The 19,201-nt window shown below is 45.3% G+C and overlaps 1 protein-coding gene across 1 annotated transcript in view; it reads right to left on the bottom strand.

Annotated features, from left to right (window-relative positions):
- Positions 1–19,201, bottom strand: part of LOC147730244 (multidrug and toxin extrusion protein 2-like) — a 1,772,530-nt gene that overhangs the window by 665,728 nt on the left and 1,087,601 nt on the right. The window contains exon 11 of the mRNA XM_086958534.1: positions 10,345–10,453. Coding sequence (XP_086814660.1) covers positions 10,345–10,453 — 109 coding nt within the window. The remainder of the gene's footprint in view (positions 1–10,344; positions 10,454–19,201) is intronic.

Here is a 19,201-nt window from a genome sequence, read left to right as displayed (position 1 = left end):
TTTGAGAGCCTCCAGCTGGACTTCATTGACATGCCCCCCACCCACAAGTACAAACGTGTACACCAGGTTCTGCAGGCTCTTCCAGAAGCAGCAACTCCACCGCCTCATGACCTTCAGCCTGGTGACTGGATCTGGGTAAAGGCCCACACCCGACGGCACTGCCTCCAGCCAAGGTAGAAGGGACCCCACCAGATCATCCTAACCACAGCAGTCAAGTGCCAAGGGCTGACATCCTGGATCCACAGCGCCCACACCAAGAAAGCAGAAGGACCAGACAGCAGAGAACCAGCTCTACCAGCACCACCAATGACATTTGAGGCACCACGCAGATACAACCTTCGATCCACCATGCAAGACAAGACCAACAGGAAATAAGAGGCAGATACCTGCTCGGGGCAGGCTAGGCCTCCTTCAGAAGACAGAAGACCCCAGAGGCAGTCACCTACTGCGCACGACAAGTCCAGGCATCTGGGTATCACCGCTCCAAAGACATCTCTACCAGCTGCCTTACAAGGGAGTGCCAACTGTCATGTGCTAGTAACCTCTGATGGTACACCATCAAGGCAGCAACGTTTCCTTCTAAATGGTTGACTGGTGTCTGCACCAATAGACCCCTATGAGGTGCAGAGCCCGCGAGTTAGAGTTGCTGGTGATGCTCCAATTAGGCACATAGCAGTGCATCACCCGCTAGTTACATATCAAAGACAAGACTTTAGAACCTCAAAGAACTGAGTTGAACACTTGTTTAAGGGTACGCAAACACCGAATTAGACTGCAATTACGACAAATGCCAGCAAACTGATCTGCAAAGCTTAGGTTTATACAGGTGAGAGTAGAAGAGTGACAAATAATAATTCATATAAATCTGTTATGTCTTTGAATAGACTTAAATAGTGTGCTGGAACTGACTATGCCAAATCCTCTTGCAAGACATTTCATTCCCCCCTTTTGGACTACAAACAACAGCACAACATATTGCAGACATACGCCTTGACATTTTGGATTGTGTGATTTATGCAATAGAAGACATAGGATCTGGTCTTATTAGAGACATTAACTGAACAAGTGAAAGAAAGGAACAATGCCAAGTACGGGAAGACCGGATAGAAAATGGCCATCAGTATTAGGAGCAATATTGACACCAGTCCCAGGGATAATAGTGACTGCACTGGTAATAATATTTGCAAAAGATATCGAAATACCGTTCGTCAATGGCCGGCAGGGGGATGAGGGGGATCAAAATGTGACCTATGATGAGGAGAGACTAGATTTTCAAGAGCAAGACAATTTGGGGGAGGCTGACATTAAAGAAGGAGGAGAAAGGGAGTTGTGGGACGAATATCACGGAAACAAACAGTTGAAATGCTAAAAATGTATGTACCCTTAATGAACATATTTGGCTGTTATGTTTGCACCCACCTACCAACAAACACAGAAAATAGCATGAGCTACCATGTCCTACCTGGTCTTTAAATATGTGGGTTGCGTCCTGACACGTGACATGCTTTTCGGGCAGCATAACATGTCTATAGCTGTTGCAGCTCCCGGGAAGGGAATGGCAGTAGGATTGGGAATTGCAAGGCCTATGACCCAGTGGGTACCATACATGAACATGCAACCAACAAAAAGAGATCAGGCAACACTGAGTACATTTGACAAAACAAGCAGGAATAAGGAATGGAAAGACAGAGATGGTTGGGACAAAGGGGCTGAGGGGAAAGTACCAAGGTTTAGGGTAAGACAACAGCTAGTAGCACCATCATGCATTCAGAATGACAGAGGGACAACACCTAATAAGAATGCTGTGCAGGTACGCCCCGTCCCCTTCAGGTTGCCATGCACATTTACACAGCTACTGATGGGAAAGGAAGAAATGCAATTTTGGTTGTAGCATTGCAGAGTTAGCTAAGGTTGAGCAGGGATTAAGGGAATGCAAGGCAAAGGAATGATTTAGCATTCAGAATTTCAGGTGGTGAAGATTCAGTAACATCACCAGTAACACCCTCAATTTTCGTTGGTGAAAGTAACTGTACACACACCACCAAGCTGTCACGAATAAGAAAGAGCGATCAGCAGTCTTCACCTGGACTAGTAGGTTTCAAGGGACTATTTTTTGTCTGCAGCCAATGGGCATACTTCTACCTGCCCCCAGGATGGTATGGCCTCTGTTATCTTGCCTCCATCACTCCCGAAATGACACATTTTTCCAACATAGTACAGATTACACACCAAGGCCAACAGCCAAGGAGAGTTAGGAAGACGCCAGAATGGCCAGACAATGTGATGACAGGTCCTGGGATGATGGTCCCTGGTGCAGGAGTTATCTACACCACACAGAGAATACATCTGTTAGCAAGAATGATTGAAGACCTAGCTGACTCAACACTCAGCAACAGGGATGGGAAATATTACTGAGGAACTGACAGCCATGAGGGCTGTAGAGTTGCGTTAGACATCATTCTGGTCAAAGAGGGAGGAGTCTGCCACGTCATCCAGCAGGGGTGCTATTCCTATATACCTGACAACAGCCGCAATATAGATGATGCAATACACAAGATTAAAAACATTAGGGACGAAGCACACGGCATACATACAGGAAGCATGTGGGAAAACATAATGATATGGTTAGTAGGCTGGGGATCATGGATATTGGAAGTGATTATTGTAATAATCACAGTACTAATAACACTCTGCGTGATGATCCAGGTTTGCCCAGAATGCTGCACAGCCTTTGTATCCTGCTGTGCATGCTGGATGCCCCATAATAAATGGTATGGACCTCAGGAACACCATACCAATGACGATGATGAAGGAGAGGAGATGGAGGTGAAGGGTTAAGAGATAATGATTTGGTATCAGATGGGTCAATGTAGAAGCCATTTTCTTTATTATACCAAATGCAGTAAGCTTCTAGGCCCTGTTACGTTGACATAAAAAACACATGCACAAGATGCTTGCACTTTTCTCTAGCTTCAGAGAAACAGCTTTAGTGATGCAAGGCTTGCTCAACAGAGATATGTGGCAAGGGAAGATGTTTGCTTAGCCACGTACATTTCGGCATATCCCATTTCACAATATGTTTTTGGTCATTACTATATGTTGCAATTATTAACTGGAAAAGCACCAGACTTATATCTTACATTACAGTAGAAAGTTCCAGAAGCTGTCCACTTGGGTCATGTGGTCGGCAACAGTATGTTTCGGACCTTAAATGGTGCATAACTGTTTAGGCCCTTGCTAATTGGTCAAATGAACTATGCTTAATTTGTGCTACGTATGTTATGATGCTACATCCTTTGCAGTTTGGGCCTATAAAAGCTGTCAGACACGTCACCTCTTCAGACATTCAGTGACTTTGCTGATGTCTCCATGCTGCACGTTAATCCACTGTTTGTTGGTCTCTAATAAACCTTGCTATACTATGTGCTGACGGAGAGTCGTATGTGTGGAATCATTTATTATTTCTTGTTTCAGCTTCTACAAAGGCTTTGGGTTCTTCCAGTGAAGAAGGATGCAATCCACCCGAGGATGTTCCCTTGCATCTCAATCTGGTGGAGCCCGTGTAGGAGGGTCCAGTGCGGCATGGTGTTGAAGGCTGCGGCAAGATAAAGAAGGATAAGGGCTCTGGTCTCTCTGTCTGGGAGAGCCATGATGTCATTGGTGGCTGCGATTAGGTTGGTCACTGTGCTGTGATTTGTGCAGAATGCAGATTGTGAGTGGTCTAGGAGATTGTAATTTTCAAAGTTGTTGGTTAATTGGAGGTTTATTGCTTTCTCCACGACTGTAGTGGGAAAAAGGAGAAGGGAGACTGGCCGGTAGTGTTTGAGTTCTTTAACGTCTGCAGTGGGTTTTCTTGAGGAGCGGTTTGACTTCAACGTGTTTCCGTCCCTCTGAACAGGAGGAGGAGGTGAAGGATGAGATGAGGATTGTATTGAGTTACTTGCTGTTGATGCTGTTCCCCAGGTTGAACATGTGATGAGGGCAGGGCTCTCTGGGTGCTCCTGAGTGGATGGAGCTCATGATGGTGGCAGTGGTCTGCATGGAAAGGAGGTCCCACATTGTTATTTTGTTTGTTTTGAAGACAGTCATCCACCAAACTATATATCACGTCCTAAGTATTTACATTATTCAATTCTAAATTCATCCTATCCCAAACTATAGCAGCCCTATACTAGGGTAAGGTAGTGCTTTCTTAATGCCTATTGTAGTTCTTTTACTTGGAAGATCAACATTATGCCTAATACTGTTTTATAATTCTGCAATTTTAATTAGTAATTAGAGCTCTCACAAGCTGTGTTATTTCCCCCAAATCATAATTAAATTTGGTGACAAACATGCAGCAATCCCATTGAAATCTGTTGAATATATGGCAGTGTGAGCACAAGCAGGCACGTGCTTGCAGCCCTGCAAGATAGACGTGTTTACTGCACTCAGTATGTTCTGGAGCTTTTCAACACATGATAGCAGTTTGCCACCACCCTAACTTAATTTTACATGGTTTGTTGATTGTTTCCTTTTAATTTTGATAGCATTTACTGATCTTTGATGGTGTTTGCAGCAATGTGGGTAACTTTTGCCTAGATTATCACGATCCAGCGCACTGCAGGGTCCATTCCAGCTACAGTCTTTTGACCTCTTGTTTTTCCCACATAGGGATACTCATTCTTTTGTTTAAATCTATTTATTGAAATTGAAAGTTTTAACAGTACCGTACAACAATAGTTAAATGACCACAAATGCCAAGTAATAATTTGTAATCAGAACATATGCTGAGGTGTTAGCAGCAATGGAGGGAGCGTATTGTGTCTGATATGGTGTAGTAAGGATATCAACAACATCAGAACACCTGAGAAGAGGTGTAAGCAGATGTACAGCCATCGGGCTGTGAATTGTGGCATTGCTGTATGTGTGATGTAGTGTAATTCTGAACGGTGGGTAGGGGGTAAAACATAATGAGGGCAAATTACCTTGACTGAGGGAAAGGGGTAACCACCCGTGACCCAATGCCCTGAAGTGTTGCAACGGGTGAATAACTGATTGTAGAGTGTATGAGGGTTCTGTGATCCAGCAAGGTGAGTGGGGATTGTGAAGGGCTTCCCCCCATTATGGCGCCGCATTAGTGGGAGTGGAATGTCATCTTGTCACTGCTGTGACTGCAGTGGGTGTAACTGACTTCTGCAATTCCCACACAGCGATACTCATACATTGATTAGGTTTTCCATCTAGAGACACAGTGCTTCTTACCACACTGATTCTTGACAGTGCCATACATTATTCTGGGAGAGTAATTAACGCTTAAACCCGCCATATCGGCGTTAACCATTTTTGCAGGATTTATTTAATCCAAATCATATATGCCCCCTGTATTTCAGATTCACTAAGAAGAGAATTGCCTATGGAGAATTATTTGGTCATGCATGATTGGTCCCTTGCATTTAATTATTGAAGAAAATACACGTCTCAGAAGGTTTCTCACAATACCTAGGTGAGTCCCTCTGAAGGCACAGCATATTTAGAAATTAGACATTTTTACACCCATGCTTCGAGGCACCACGTCTGCCAGCTTTTAATGCATTTAATTTATTTAAACTTTACAACTACCTCCCCAAAATCCAACCACTATGGTGGATCCTTTTCAGATTGTATCGATAGAGAACCACCTTAGAAGTGCCATCCTTTAGGTAGGTCACATATTTCACACGTTACACCATTCAAACATGCAATTCCCTGCAAGTCAACTGAGGTGCTTCCCATCAATATTTCTTCATTGCAATAAGTAACGGGCGGAGCTTGCGTTGTTGCACTACGCAGAGCTCCACAGAGTTAAACAAAAACTCTGTGGAGCTCCGCTACACGTCTCCACCACCTCCTAATAAATAAATATTTAAAGAAAATAAATAAATGAGATAAAAAAAACACACTTACCTCTATTGCTTCATCACAGGGCTGCCCTCCTCCGCCTCGTCGTGGTCTCTTCTACAAACCGAACCTCTACGTCAGACGTACATCTTGTAGGAATGCACACGCCTGCACAGTCCTACCACGACATTCGTCTAAAGTAGGGGTTTCAGCAGGATAGACCACGGTGAGAAGGAGAAGGGCAGCCCGGAGACGCGGCGATAGAAGTAAGTGTGCTTTTTTATCTTCCTTATTAATTTCTTTTAAATATTTATTGGGGGGGTGGAGGCGGGGAGCTAACTGTGGGGCCTGGGACTGAACTGAGATCTGCTGCAGAGTCAGAGTTTTGCATCAACTCTGCGTTCTCAGCGGAATGCAGAGTAGGCAAAAATCCGGAAGCTCCGCCAGTGGAGCGAAGTACTCTGTCCACCTTAAGCAATAATGACTTTCTATGTTTAACTCTACGGGGTCGAAATGTTGGCATAATATTGGTGTTCAGTATTAGACTTTGCACCATTGGCGTGGGTCTCCCTTCCATTTTTGGCTGTTGCCACCCATGTTTTTGCTATGTTTTTGCTGGTCTAGGAGCTATGGGCACTTTCCCACTGCTATTCTGTGCCACAGTGCAAGTGCTCCCTATTGTAAATTGTTGTAATGGATTAGTGACTCCATGATTGGCTTATTTGATTTACTTGTCAGACCCTAGTACAGTGCACTATGTTTCCCCAGGGCCTGTAAATCAAATGCTGCTGGTGGGCTTGCAGCACTGATTGTGCCACCCACAAAGCAGCCTGTAAAATATGGCTCAGTCCAATATGACTCAGTCCCACCATTGCAGAGCCTGTGTGCAGTCTGGGACTGCCATATTGACTTGGCAAATGCACCCACTTGCCAGTCCCTAAACCTTCCCATTTCTACATATTAGTCACCCCTAAGGGAGACCCGGTGGCAGGGTGCATTGTATGTAAAAGGTAGGGCATGCCCTGATGTGTGTGGCATGCTCTGATAGTAAATTACAGCCAATTCCGTTTTTCACTATGCAAGGCTACCTGTTCCCATAGGCAAGAATGGGAAGTTTGATTATAACATCTTATAATCCTAACTGACCCAGGGAACAGGTAGAAATTCGAGTTTAGTATGCCTGAACTCAGAATGTTAAAATACATCTTTTAGTGAGGGTGATATTTACATTCTGTGTTTGAAAATACCACTTTTAGAAAGTAGGTATTTTCTTACCTAGCCATCCAACAGGTCTTTGCTAGGTTTATGTATTCAATGTCTGGTTTGTGAGTGACAGAGGGCTGGATAGGTCCCTTGCTCCAGCAGTCTGATGGGTCAGGGCTGGGCTGAATAGTACCTGCCTTGAATATAGAGAGGGGGGGGAGATTTCCTTTCACTGACCTGAGCCCTCATAGAATAGAGAGTAGGGGGAGGAGATTTCCTTTCAGCTACCTGGGCCAGGTCTGCTCTCAAACAATGCTATCTCCACCTCCTGCCAGGAAGCTGCACCCAAGAGGACAGAACTGGTTTTAGCTGGGCACAGGCACCCTCTGCCTTCAGAGGACAAATGATTTTGCAGTATAAATATTGGGGCCTAGACCCCAGAACTTTAGATCACTTCTGGAAATCAAGATGAACCCTATGCCAAGGAGAAGAACCAGAGAAGCTGAAGGAAGATTGCTGCCCCTGTGCTGTTTGCTGTTTGGGGTTGGTCTGCAGTGGTTACTTTATTGCCAAGGAAAGGAGAAAAGGAACTTTGTGTGAACTTTTACTATCTAGAGGAAGATTTCTAAGGGCTTGTCACTGAGCTTGCCTCCTGCTCTGAAGTCTCAGGGACACAAAGACCTCACCACCAGCTCCCTCTGAATTCCCTTGCTGAGAATTCTACCTGCAGTGAGGTGCCTGCTGTTGTTTGGGCCCTCTGAGAGACTGCTTGTCGCTGGGAGCTGGAAGTGCGACGCAACAAGGAGAAGCATGTCACCGCCACAGCAATTGCCGTTGCATCGCCGAAGAAGCGTGCCTCAGCTGTTCGCCGTCGCATAGCAGATGAAGCGTGTCGCATCACCGGAGAAGCGTGCCGCCGCCGCAGAAATCATTTTCTCATCACAAGAGAAGCATGTCGCAGGGCCTGTCGTGGCTCCAAAGTTCATTGATTTTGCCACACGGCCGTCGGGCGTGCACGCATCGCAACCACGTTGTTGCATCACTTTTGTCACATCGCACCAGATCGTCGCATCGCATCAAGGCGCCATCTTGTTGAATAGTAACCGGAACGCAGTAAGAAACCGACGCATCACCTCCTCTCCAGTAAGGAACTGATGCATCACCTCCCCTCCCTTGCAGTAAAGAACTGATGCATCACCTCCCCCGAAGCAAGGAACCGACGCATTACCTTCCCTCTGACCCTTTTTGTTTGTATTGCGTGACTCATCCAAGGTACTTTGAGAGTAAAGTGTCACATTTACCATCTACATTGAACTAAGCTATTTCTGCATTTTAAAGTCAGATTTTTATTACAGTATTGTGGGTTTTTGTCGTTTGGTCTTATGTTAAGTCTAGTAAAGATTACTTATTTTTCTAAACTGGTGTGGTGTCCATTTGTAGTGTTTTTACTGTATTACTGTATGTGTTCACAAATGCTTTACACACTGCCTCTGAAATAAGCCTTTCTGCTCGTGCCAAGCTACCAAAGGGGTGAGCAGAGGTTATTTTAGAAATGTAGCCCCTTACCCTGACTAAAAGCAAGGGTCTCTATTTGGACAAAGGTGCAATCCATTGCGAACTAGAGACCCCCATTTCTAACATTGGTCGTCAGCGGGGAGGATTTGGACTTGCATTTGTGACTCAGATACAGTGATTGGTGTACACTACTAGTGAGTGCAGACCATAACGCGGCCACATACATTTTTGGTGGAATATTTTCCTTGGGACTTCTATTTTTGCTAAGAACTGCCAATTCTTGCCACCATGACAAAAGCAGCATCCAACGCATCTACGGATCTACAATTTGAAGAAGATAGGGTGGATACCTACTCTGTGCCACAGCTTAAAACCCTCTGTAAAAATTTAAAATCCCTGTGAAAGGCATCACCAGGAAGAGGAAGGAAGAGTTCCAAAAGGCGCTGAGGGCTTGGTTGGAATCTAGAAATGCTACTGAGCATCCTGAACAGCTTAGGGAGGAAGCAGCGAATAGAAATGGGCAGTTGGCCCTGACCAGGGAGAAAGTACCTTCCAGGCCAGGCAGCAGTGTTTCTTCAAAGGGCCTGTCCCAAGAGGGGCTGGAGGACAGGGAGAGGGATAGAATGCATAAGTTGGAGCTAGCCGAGCTCAAGCTAGGTAGCAAGATGGAGTTAGAGAATAAGACGTTACCCTTGGAAGATGAGATAATGGATTTAGAGCATGAAAAGATGTTGAGGGAGTTGGAATTGAAAGCCAAGAGTTTAGAAATTACTCCCACTCGTGGTAGCACACCATCTGTGCCTGTAGAAACAAGGGTAGTATTCATCCCCAAAGATGTCATTAAGGAGTTCCATAAGAATGCATATATTGGGGAAATGGTTCAAGGCCTATGAGGTAGCTATGACCTCCCACCGGGTCCCTGAGAAGGGTTGGGGAGCGGGGTTGTGGGGGCGGTTACTCAGTGATGGGCAGGATACCTTGTTAGATTTGCCCTCTGAGGATCAGAATTCCTATGTCCAAATGAAGGAAGCCTTGATGACCAGGTATGGGGTGACACCAGAGGTTTAGACATTGTAAGAAACTAGAGTCAAGTACTTGGGTAGAAAGTGTATCTTTTTTTGATTGGGTGAAGGGCAGTAAAGGTAATGTCTTTGAAGCATTCTATGACTTGATCCCATGGGAGCACCTGTCTAGTAATTGTTTTCCAAAGGTACGCCAGACTAACTCTAGGAAGCTTGCTGAGGAGGCGGACAGCTGGGTGAGTACCCAGGTCCGCAAGGGTCATGTGGGAGATTTTGTCAAAGGTGAGCAGGGTCCCTAGCAGAAGAGTGGGGGGACAAGGGTAAACAGAGGGAGATCCTACTGGTGCACTGTCTAGGCAGATGGCTAGTGTAGTCCTGGGGAAGGAGATGGATACCCAAGTTGGGTGAGGTCCCGCAGAGATGTCCATAGTCTCTTTAGGAGACTGTGAGATGGTCCCCAGGACTCACCTGCCTGTTAACACTAAGAAATACAGGCAGTGGGTGACCATAAATGGCCATAAATCAGGAGTTGTATGTTTCAGGGCCGATTCAAGAAGGAGTACTTAAAGAGTGCTCATGCAGTACTACTTCCCATACGCATAAATGCTTAAGTGAATCAGCCTCAGTATCTGCATTTGTTTTAACATTAACCTTAACTCTATATGAAAATCTTTTGTGTTTTCAGCTGATATATGTGCTGAAAAGGTATGTGTGTGTGAGAACTGTACAAAGAGTATACACATACCTGAGCTTAGCAAAGCAACGGTTGAAGATCTCTTTGCCTGCTCTTCATTTCCAGCTCCCAATGCATTGCCCACTCGAACACTGACAGCATTGCCCATACTGTATGGTATCTGAAAAACAACAGACATTGGTCTTAAAGTTCTGTGTCCATAAATCTTGCTCCACCCCTAAAGTGAACTAAATAGCTGGGGCCATATCAGCCTCTGTTCCAACACTAATGTGACCTCCTACGAATCCTGCCACAATAAATGGAGATTCAAGGTTCTATGGCAGTGGAATAAAGTGGAACATGAGCAGAAATAACTATGAATCAGGGTAGAGATCAGGTACAATATATAGCTCATATATACCTAATGATTGTGGAAGATCAATTACACATTTTAGAGTTTGGAAACCTTTTGCTTAGGAATTGCTACAAAAATCCTTAATTCAATTGATGCATAGGTATATCTATTGGTGCAGTGGAAATGCATGAATTGTAGGGGCAAAAATAAGACTGAAAACACTACTAATAACCATCAGGGCCATATCACAAGGATTTCGTTTGTTGGCCAGATATCTATCATTTCTTTCGAAAATAGTCAGCCAGTCAGTCAAAAGTACTTTATTCGACAGCCAAGAGTCATAAAAGCATACAATATTATAGAAATACACATTCCTTCAGAATACATTATAATAACATCATCCTACATTACAATTACAGTACTCATGCTAAAAAATGTTTAAAAACCATATTATATAAAGTGCAACTGTGCTAGAATAGTAAACCAAGTCCATAGGTAAAATCACATTAAAAAATGTAAGGCATTAGTTAAGAAAAGATATTTGAACCAGCTAGTAACACAGGCTTGCTATTGCAATGATAGTCTAGTCCTCTGTCTAATGGCCCGACTAAAAAGCTTGTGACCCCAAAACAAACTAGAGATGTGGCTAGCATTTGTAGACAGAGGAGGGCTGACCTCACTTGGGCAAACTGACAATATCTAAGTAAAGGAAGAATGTGCTGCCTGCGCAAAGAATCATAAAAATTACAGAAGAACATTAGGTGTAAGGTATCCTGCTCCGAGAAGTTATCACAGGGGCAGGGTTTTCGTGATTCCGGTTTTGAGTATCCTCTCAAAAATGCCAGCAGCCAAGGAACCATATTTAAATGAAATCTTGTCAAAACAAAAGAATGGTATGGTTTGTTGACCTACGATAAATATGGTTGCAGCTGCGGACCTAAGCTCAATGTAAAAGACCTTCTCATCAAGGGTTTAGCTAACTCAACCTCCTCCATGAGGCATTTCCGCCTATCCACAAACTGCCATTTAAAATCTATAATTGCGGTCTTGCCCAATGGTCTCGGGGTCAAAAACAATTCTGGACAACCAAGACATCTTGTCTCTTCCTTTATGTATTTCAGCCAAGGGATGTGTAGGGCTCCCTCTAGCGCAATGCAATCTGAAAATATGAGTTGGTTTAAATTTGGGGAAGGTTGAGCCCAGACGTAACAATTGGGAAACTGCAATCCGGTCCGAAATATACCCCACCCCCAATTCTTCATGCAGATTGTAATCAGGAGTAGCAACAGGGACCCCAAGAAATGTGCGCAAAAAATTATTCTCTGCCACTTGTATAAATTTGACGTCCTTGTAGCCCCAAATATCACATCCGTACATAACCATGGGAATGCATTTTGTATTATAGACCTTCAGTAGTGCAGGGAGGGGTTTTGACCCTAGTCTCTTTGCGAAGTCCAGAGTGACCCCTGCCGCTCTAGCTAGGAATTTTTGTTAAGTGTTCGTTGCGCACACCATGCACCTTGGTCATCAAAGAGCACCCCTAGGTATGGGAACGCGGATACCTTAGTTAGTTTGTCCCCATTACAGCAAAATTTAGGCTTGGCCGCCTTTCAAGAGCCTATGTACATGGCATGAGATTTCTTAAAATTTGTGATTAAGTCTAATGAATTCATAAAATCTAAAAAACAATTCAGGAGTTGTTGCAGGCCCCTTGCATTTCCAGACATAAAAATGCGTCATTAGTGTACAGGGATGTGGGGATCATTTTAGTGCCGGCCCTAGGTATGTCCTTGTAGGATGATATTGAAGTGTCCCGAAATGTATTATTGTATAGCGGAAATAGTAAGGGGGCCAAAATGCACCCCTGCCGGACTCCCCTTCCTACCGGCCAAGAGTTTGCCAGGCTGCCATCTTCTTTAAACTGTACCACAGTTGTGGGGGTAGCATGAGTGGTATGCAGGGAGGAGATCAGTTCTGCATCTAGCCCTATATCACGGAGGATCAACCAAAGCTTAGACCTATTGACAAGGTCAAAAGCTGAGGTTAGATCCATGAAGGCCAGATGCAGGACCCCTCCCTTGGCAATGGTGTACTTCCCGATCACCACATGGAGATTCAGGCATTGATCTAGTGTCCCTTTCCCCTGCCTGAATCCATATTGGAGATCGGAGATAACATTGCCATGATCAAGCCAGGCTGTGAGGCGATCCAGAACTACCTTACCCATAATTGTGGATGCAGAATCTAAAAGCGAAATTGGTCTATAACATGCCAGATCATCACGGGGACCCTTTTTAAAGATGGGGACAATGTTTGCCTTTGCCCATGACGAGGAGAAGCCGTAAGCACAAGCAGCATTAAAAACATGTGTTAAAATCTTAGCCCAAACTTTGGGGTCAGCCTTATAAAGATCAGCTGGTACCCCATCAGGACCAGGAGCCTTTCCGCCTGATGTTGAAATAATGGCTTTCGAGACCTCATCTATTCTGAAATGAAGGGCGCACTTAGCTAGTCCGGGAGCTGCATGTCCCACGGCTTCTGCTAGATTGGTATAACTATAAATATTGCCAAAATGCTGGACTCATCTCCCTGCAGGTATTATGAAATCCTTGCTAGAATTTGACACATCAGAAAAAAGGGACTGTTAACTATAGACCAAAATCTAGAGCTATCGGACAGGAAGCTAGCTTGACTAAGCTCCTCCCAGGCATGCTCTCTTAATTGTTTTTTCTTCTCATGAACTGTGCTAATTTATATGCCTTCCTGCAGCTCCTAGTTAGTATTGGGTCCCTCGGTTTTTTCTTGACAGTCTTCATTAACTCCTTATGGACGGCTGAGCAAGTATCATCAAACCACCTTTTTAGTCTTGGGGATTTCACTTTGGTTTTAGTCACTAAATTAAAACCAGCCTGTTTAATGATGGTGTCAAAGGCTTCTAAAGTATCTCTGTCCTGTAATACCAGGTCCATATATACTTGAAGCTCCGAGGCACAGGTCGTATACAAATACTCCAAGAAACTCTCTGGAGTGATCTTTTCCCACCTCAACCTTTGTGCTTGGTCTTTAGTACTAATATTTGTGTTAGTAATTTGGTTCGCAGCCCCCCCTTTAAGACAGACGAGAAGAAGAGAACCAATATTAAAGGGTTATGGTCACTAAAACAGTTACAAACAATGTTAAAAATCTGTACGGCCGAAATTAATAAGGCAGATAGAAAAATATAATCAATTATACTTGAGCTACCATTACCTACATAGGTGGGAACCAGGGCAGACTTATCTAAACAATGCAGATTGTACGTGGAGAGCAGACCTTCTAAGAAAATGCCGGATAGTGTGTGCTCAAAGTGGTTTGACACCGGTAAATCGTCTTCCTCCTCCAACATTGAGGGACAATTAAGACAACATTTTTGAGTATTAAAATCCCCCAAAATTAGCATGTCATAATAAACTTGACTGCCTTCTCCGTAATTTTTTACTAGATCTTCTGAGGCCAAAAGGTGTTCGGTCTCTTGAATCCTGGAGAAGGAATTTTAAAAAGTCACGACTAACAAGGTAGTAAGGTTCTTTCCTGACAGTTCCACTGCTAACACGTGAGGTGAAAGAGAATCAATCAGTTTGGCCCTATAATAAAGTTTAAGACTGAACATTGAAAGAAGACCTCCCTTGGCTCTGCCCATATTAGACGGGGTATTGCATTTTTGCAAAACGTGGTGAAGCCATCCAGATAAAAACAATCATTGGGCTCCCAGGTCTCTTGTAGAGCAATAATATGGTGTTTTGCAAGAATGTTTACCCAAGAAATATCACCCTTCTTTGACCCAGCTTCTTTGGCCCAGCTATATCCCAGGACAATACCTTTGTTGACACATCATTGGAAATAATTGGGATGGGGTAGAGTTAGGGGGATTATCCAACAAGCGTTGGGGTATGGAGGTAACTGTTATTGGTTCAATATGAGCTTTCGGTTGAGAATTCTGACCTGTGTTGTCCCCGCTACCATAACCAGTCAATCATTTGCATCAAGTCCCTGAGGGTTAGCTAATGGTAGATATCGATTTGTTAGTGGTAGTGTAGTATTTGAACTTCTTTCTTGGGGGCGTGTAACCAGCTTAAAGAGCCTCTGCCAATCGCGGTTTACTAAAGAAAGTTTAGGGGGATAAAAAGTTTGCAATGAGACTATTTTAATTTTAGATTTAATACCATTCTTATGTTGACAATCTACTAATGCTTTGGCTTGCATGGGATGTCTGAAATTGACAATTATTCAATCCCCCTCAATATTTTTCCTAGTCCCATGACCCATCCAACTAATCCTTCTGGCCATAATGATGTCTGGAGAAATATTTAAGCCATTTGTCACATTATTGTTACACCAATGAATGGTCTTGTGTATAAGATCCAATGAGGATTCCTTAATTCCAAATGTAAGTGGAAGAACAACCAAAAGCACAGCTACTAAGGGCACTGATTGGGGTGCGAGATCTAGTATGCATTTGTTTGCAGTCGTTAACAGTTTGGGTTGAACTAAAGTGTGTGTAAATAGCAGGTCCTCGTTGACACTTTCCTGCACTTTCTGATGGACTGCCTGGGATGCAGTGACCATCTCCCTGGAGCACAGTCAGTAATTGTATTACTAGGATGAGACATACCCAATTGGGCTTGAGTACTGGTTGCCTGATATACTTGGGTGCGACTAGGATCAGTAATTTTATTAATAGGATGAGACATACCCGATTGGGCTTGAGTACTGTTTGCCTGATGTACTTGGGTGCTACCAACCTGGGGTATTTGTGCCGAACCAATAGGAACTTGGCAGGCGCCCCCTCCCTCCGGCTCCTGTGTCATACCCAGAAGAACAGTTACTGTGTATGGAAACAAAATAATCAAACTTTGACTTAATGCCTTCTAACTTGGAAATTACAGGTACTAACAAGGCTTTAGTCATGGTCTCTAGCCTTAAGAAAAGGCTGTCCATCAGCAGTTTCTGATTTAATTCAGCCGATGGCGGAGTTGTTTTTGTCCGCAGAGACTTTCTCAGTGCTTTGTTTCTGCCTGTTCATTTTCTCTTGGTCAGGGGGCAATCCAGATCATCGCTTACTGTTAGAGTGGCTACAGGAATACTGGTAAGTAAGTCTTGGTCACCCATTTGGCCTTCTGACAATATGATTGGGGGTATGGTAGAACATATTTCTTCTGTTGAGACACTGTTTTCCTCCTGAATTAAACCACTCTCAGCATTGCCCAGTGCTATTTTCTCAGTCTCCAGGGAGAGTCTTTTCTCAGTTAGGGCTATCTCCTTTGTTATGGCATTAGCCGCCCTGGTTAAGAAGGAGTATATCGTTCTGACTGGGCCTTCAGCATTTGTCCCTGAGGGTCCCCAACAGTGCCATGAGACCTCCCGGTGAGTTGTGCGCTTTACAAGAATATCTGACATTGACATTTCCTTTTACCCATTTCCAGATAATCAGGAATCACTTTGACTTGATATAGACTTGATATCGCCCACAGTACCAAATCTGAACACTTCCGCTTCAGAATAGGGACAACAAAAGGCACTTCTTAAAATTAAAGCACGAAGGCTACAAAACGCTAAAAGTTAGGTAGTAAAATTGTATCTAAAAAAGGCACAGTCACCACAATAAGTACAGGTCAAGAAGGTACATTGCGGGCTTTAGCCCACTGAGCCGTATCCTGGCGTAGCAATGTCCTGGTCACAAGGATCAAGGGACCTGGCCCAGCCCAGCCTCTCCAAGCTGCAGACGGGCACAGATGGGTCTGCCCTTGGCTCGGGCTTTGCACGTGCATGCCTGCACATGTCTCACACAGTGGGAGGGCCACTGTGTTTTGATTGTGCCTCCAGGCGTGGTTGCGGTGTCAGGAGCACAGGTGCGTGAGGGCTTCTGGGGGCTGTAGTTGAGCCGTTCCCCTCACGGCCTGGATTGGTGGAATTCAGCCGTTCCCCTCACTGCAGCAGCAGATGCTGCTTAGCAGAGTCCCAGTGGTTCTGTTATCCCGTGCTGCGGGAGGGCCCCTGTGTTTTTATTGCACCTCCTGCTGCGTTTGCGGAGTCAGGAGCACGGGTGCGGGGGGCTTCTGGGAGATGGAATTGGGCCATTCCCCAACTACCTGGATTGGTGGAATTCAGCCATTCCCTTCAGAGCAGCAGTGGATGCTGCTTAGCAGAGTCCCAGTGGTTCTGTTGTCGTGCACTGCAGGAGGGCTGCAGTGTTTTTATAGCACCTCCTTGCGCCTTTGCGGTATCAGGAGCACGGGTGCGCGAGGGCTTCTGGGGGTTGTAGTTGGGCCATTAACCTCATGGCCTGGATTGGTGGAATTCAGCCATTCCCCTTACGGCAGCAGGGTATGCTGCTTAGCAAAGTCCTGGTGGTTCTGTAGCGTGCTGCAGGATGGCCACAGTGTTTTTATTGCGCCTCCTGGCGCATTTGCGTAGTCAGGAACATGGGTACGGAGGGCTTCTGGGGGTTGTAATTTGGCCGTTCCCCTCACGGCCTGGATTGGTGGAATTCAGCCATTACCTCACGGAAGCAGTGGATGCTGCTTAGCAGAGTCCTGATGGTTCTGTTGTTGTGCGCTGCAGGAGGGCCGCATTGTTTTTATTGCGCCTCTGGGCGCGTTTGCCGCATCAGGAGCACGGGTGCCCAAGGGCTTTCGAGGGTTGTAGTTGGGCTGCTCCCCTCACGGCCTGGATTGGTGGAATTCAGCCGTTCCCCTCACGGCAGCAGCAGATGCTGCTTAGCAGAGTCCCAGTGGTTCAGTTGTCCAGCGCTGCGGGAGGGCCGCAGTGTTTTTATCCTGCCTCTTGCCGCTTTTGCGGCATCAGGGTCATGGTACCAGCAGTTAATTAGTGTGTTGTGCGGACTCCATTGCCCAGCATGCATTGACTCTATACAGAAGCCCATCTGAGGGCGTTCAACATATAAGGGGAGGAGCCATCACACGTACACTCTTCATCGCCAAAAGCCTCTGAACAAGAAGGTTACTTCGGAACACGTAAGGCATAACTGACGACAAAGCTGCGAAAGAATTGGGTATTTTTCTATCGCGTATGTGGAACTGCCTCGAAGGATTGAGAGCGGCAGAAGTGTACCGAGGCTCTATTGTGGGCTACGAACTTACCAGCAGCAAATTAGTGCGTTGTGCGGACTCCAATGCCCAGCATGCATTGACTCTATCACCAACAACCTCTGAAGAATAAGGTAACTTCGAAACGCGTAAGGCACAACTGACAACGAAGCTGCGATAGATATCGGCGTGCTGTTATCGCTCATACCTGCTAGATTTGTTGGCTTTAGAGTGCATCTCACCCTGTTGGGCACCCTGGAGTTTTAATGTTTGGCGTCCACCCTTGCCACCGAGATTGCACCACCCTGCTAACTTGGGGGCAGCAGCGTTGGGGATTTTTCCATCGCGAATGTGGGACTGCCATGAAGGATTGAGAGTGGCAGAAGTGTACCAAGGCTCTACTGTGGGCTATGAACTTACCAGCAGCAAATTAGTGCATTGTGTGGACTCCAATGGCCAAACAGGCATTGACTCTATACAGAAACCCATCTGAGGGCGTGCAATATATAAGGAGCGGAGCCATCACACGCAGACTCTTCATCGCCAACTGCCTCTGAAGAAGAAGGTTACTTCGAAACGCGTACGGCACAATGGACGACGAAACTGCAAAAATTATCGGCATGCTGTGATCGCTCATACCTGCTAGATTTGTTGGCTTTAAAGTGCATCTCACCCTGTTGGGCAACCTGGAGTTTTAATGTTTGGCTGCCGCCTTTGCTGCCGAGATTGGACCACCCACTAACTTGGGGGCCACAACATTGGGGATTCTTCTATCGCGAATGTGGAACTGCCACGAAGGATTGAGAGTGGCAGAAGTGTACTGAGGCTCTATTGTGGGCTATGAACTTACCAGCAGCAAATTAGTGCGTTGTGCGGACTCCATTGCCCAGCATCCATTGACTCTATACAGAAGCCCATCCGAAGGTGTGCAATATATAAGCGGCAGACATCACACACGCACTCTTCATTGTCAACAGCCTCTGAACAAGAAGGTTACTTCGAAACACGTAAGGCACAACTGACGACATAGCTGCAAAAGATATTGGCATGCTGTGATCGCTCATGCCTGCATCTCACCCTGTTGGGTGCCTTGTTGCTTTAATGTTTTGCGGCCGCCCTTGCCGCTGAGATTGCACCACTCTGTTAATTTGGGGGCCACAGTGTTGCGGATATTTACATCGCAAATGTGGAACTAGCATGAAGAATTGAGAGTGGCAGAAGTGTACTGAGGCTCTATTGTGGGATAAGACCTTACCAGCAGCAAGTTAGTTCGTTCTGCGGACTCCAATGCCCAGCATGCTTTAACTCTTTACAGAAGCCCACCCGAGGGCTTGCAATATATCAGGGGCAGAGCCATCAAACGCGCACTCTTCCTCGCCAACTGCCTCTGAAGAATAAGGTTACATCGAAACACGTAAGGCACAACTGACAATGAAGATGTAATAGATATTGGAGTGCTGTGATTGCTCATACCTGCTAGATTTGTTGG

This window comes from Lissotriton vulgaris, chromosome 2_1 (genome assembly GCF_964263255.1).
Source record: "Lissotriton vulgaris chromosome 2_1, aLisVul1.2, whole genome shotgun sequence".
Classification (NCBI taxonomy): Eukaryota; Metazoa; Chordata; class Amphibia; order Caudata; family Salamandridae; genus Lissotriton; species Lissotriton vulgaris.
This window is presented reverse-complemented; position numbering and strand designations above follow the sequence as displayed.